We start from the raw sequence: 3,188 nt of genomic DNA, 5'->3' as shown, positions 1-3,188 counted from the left end.
GGTGTAATTTACCAGAAAATAATAAATGTATCCAAAGTGTATTTGAAACCATAGCTACAGTTATGGAGAATAATCCTTATGCACAAGCTCATAAAAATGTAAGGGCCATTGAATTAGAAGAGAAAGCACGTGCTATAATGGAAAATGTAAAGCCAAGGAGAGTTTTGATGCATTTGACCACTGGTCCAGATATAAAAAAGATTTCACAATCCAATAAACAACGAAATAGGTGTAGTATTTGTTGGTGAGGATCGTGCTCATCCTGCTAACAGAGATATTGTTTACCCACATTCTCAACCAAAACACGGCATTTCTTATTTGTCTAGCCAATTGGTCCTCATGATATATCCCATATTATTTCCAAATGGGGAACAAGGCTGGTACATAAACATGCAACATAGGCCAGAACGGCGAAGAAGAGTTCGAAATAAAGTGACAATGAAACAGTATTACAGGTATCGCCTTGCAATTAGAGATTCATTCAGTATTATCCATAGATCTGGTAAAATATTCCAACAATGTGTAGTTGATGCATGCATGAAAGTTGAAGGGTGCGGATTGAACTTCATTAAAAGCCATCAAAGTCAACCAAGAGGTGCTCAATATTTTTGCTTACTGGATTCTTTAGCAAGGGATGAAGATGGTAACCCTGGTGTACCAGTTATACTACCATCTTCATTCACAGGAAGTTCTAGGAATCTTCAACAACTGTATCAAGATGCAATGGCAGTTTTCTGTAAATACGGAAAGCCAGACATATTCCTTACCTATGCATGTAATCTAAGATGTCCTAAAATACTAAACAACTTGGGGTCATCAGAACTTGCATTAAATCGACTTGGCTTAATATCACGTGTGTATCATGCACATCTAACTAAACTTCTGAAATATATTAAAGACAGACATGTATTGGGAACTTCTGTTGCATTTCAAAAAAGAAGGCTACCACATTGCCACATGATTATAATGCTGCAATATCAGGATAAGATCAGAAGAGTTCAACAAATTGATGAAATTGTGTCAGCAGAAATACCTGGACCTGAAGATCCCGATCTTCGCTATTTAGTTAAATCTTTAATTGCACATGGTCCAGTTGGTGCAGTTAAGCCTAATTCTCCTTGTATGAGTAAAGGAGTATGCAAAAAAAATCCAAAGGCATTTAGAGAAGAAACAGTAGAAAACATTGAGGGATACCCAGCTTACAAGCGTGCAAATAATGGTGACTCCGTTCAAGTCGGGAATTTTACTGTTGATAATAGATACATAGTCCCTTTCAACAAATTTCTTCTGAGAAAATATCAAGTTCATATTAACTTATAAAAAATCTGCTTTTCAGTCAAGACTATAAAATAAATATTTAAATATGTTTATAAAGGACATAATAGTGGTATGATGAATGTTAATAACCATCATTCATCTATTAATATCGATCAAGGAGATACAATGCGATCAGAACAAAGAGGTGAAGTCAAGCAACATCTATCATGCCGATATGTATCACCTCCAGAAGCAATGTGGAGTCTTTCTGACTATAAAATACATGGATAGCCCCATGTTGTGTACCGTTTAGCTGTTCACATGCCAGAACAGCAACATATTTATTATCAACATGGGCAAGCTGAACAAGCAATTCAACCAGCACAACAATATCACACAAATTTTACTGCTTGGTTTGAACTAAATCAGAATGATATTACTGCTAACCAATATTTTTTACTGTGATATTCCGCATCATTATGTATTTAACATAACTACTACAAAATGGACTAAAAGAGAGCGGTCAAGTTATTTGATCACAGGAATATGCTCAGTTTCACCAAACCAAGGTGAAAAGTTTTATTTACGGACTCTGCTTCTTCATGTCTCTGGAGCAAAGTCATTTGAAGATTTGAGAACAGTCGAAGGTGATACATTCCCTACATTTAGAGAAGCTTGCATCAGACTTAGATTATTGCAAGATGATACTGAATTAGAAAATGATCTTAGTGAAGCTGCTACATTTAGAATGCCACAACAACTACGTAGTCTTTTTGCTGTGTCTTTATCATTATCCAGTGGATGCCTGCCAACTATTCATTAACCATAAACAGAGCATGATTGAAGACCTCATTTCTGCTTATGATAAAAGCATATGTGAAAACATTGCACTTCATTTGATAAAATAAATATTTAAGTAGCATGGTTCTTCCTGCCAGGCAATGAGTTTACCTGAACCAACAGGTGCTCCTCCAATAGATAATGACTCGAAATACAAACCGGCCTAATGTTGAATTGCTAAACAATGAGCAATTAGAGGTCTTTAAAACTATCATCAAGGCTGTAATGCCAACTGAAAAAGAAGCCCCACACAACAATTCCTTCTATGTAGATGCCCCAGGCGGATCAGGAAAATTTTTTTTATTTAAAATATTATATGATTACTTCACCTCCTGCACTACTGTAATCGCTTCTGCGGCATGAAGTGGCATTGCTGCAAAGCTACTTACTTAAGGGAAAACACTTCACATTATAGTCAAACTACCTGTACCTCTGACAGAATCGTTCTCTGTAACGTTTCTCCTGTACAAGACCAAGATTACTTTTTGAGAAGGGTAAAGGTATTCATCATAGACGAAGCTTCTATGATACCTTATCATGCACTGCTTGCTAGAGATAGCTGTGTACTATATATAAATGGGAACGATAAAATATTTGGTGGAAAATTTCTCATAATTAGAGGTTACTTCAGGCAAATTTTGCTAGTAGCGCCACATGGATCACCTACATCTATTATAGACACCTATCAAAATCTGCACATGGTGGCATCATTTCAGTCAATTACAGCAAACACAAAACGTCAAACCTAACATAAATTAACAGGAGATTTGTAGATGGCTCCTACATTTCGGTAATAGTGCACTAATGAGCAGCCTTAATTACGTTCCTGTAGATGCCATAGATGTTCCTGATGATTTGCTATGTAATGGTTCTCTAATCTCAGAAATATTTGATTGCATCCCTCAAGAAATGAAAAATACAATCATCATGACTCCAAAAATACAGAATGTTTAACAGTAAATGTAGAAATTCTAAATAATCTCCCCGGAGGCATAAATACATATTCAAGCACAGATTACATCTCCGATGATGATGCTGAACTTTAAAATTATCCTATCGAGTTCATAAATTCATTAACTTTATCTGGAATG

General features: G+C 35.8%; 1 protein-coding gene across 1 annotated transcript; it reads left to right on the top strand.

The window, feature by feature from the left end:
* The first annotated feature begins 1,687 nt into the window (after positions 1 to 1,687).
* Positions 1,688 to 2,080, top strand: LOC145249365 (uncharacterized). The gene has a single exon (XM_080110937.1). The coding sequence runs from the start codon at positions 1,688 to 1,690 to the stop codon at positions 2,078 to 2,080; it is 393 nt and encodes a 130-aa protein (XP_079967063.1).
* Positions 2,081 to 3,188: the final 1,108 nt, after the last annotated feature.

Source organism: Euprymna scolopes, chromosome 28, assembly GCF_053919585.1.
Source record: "Euprymna scolopes isolate OS-2025 chromosome 28, ASM5391958v1, whole genome shotgun sequence".
Taxonomy (NCBI): Eukaryota; Metazoa; Mollusca; class Cephalopoda; order Sepiida; family Sepiolidae; genus Euprymna; species Euprymna scolopes.
The sequence above is the reverse complement of the archived record's forward strand: the minus strand, read 5'-3'. Positions and strand labels throughout refer to the sequence as shown.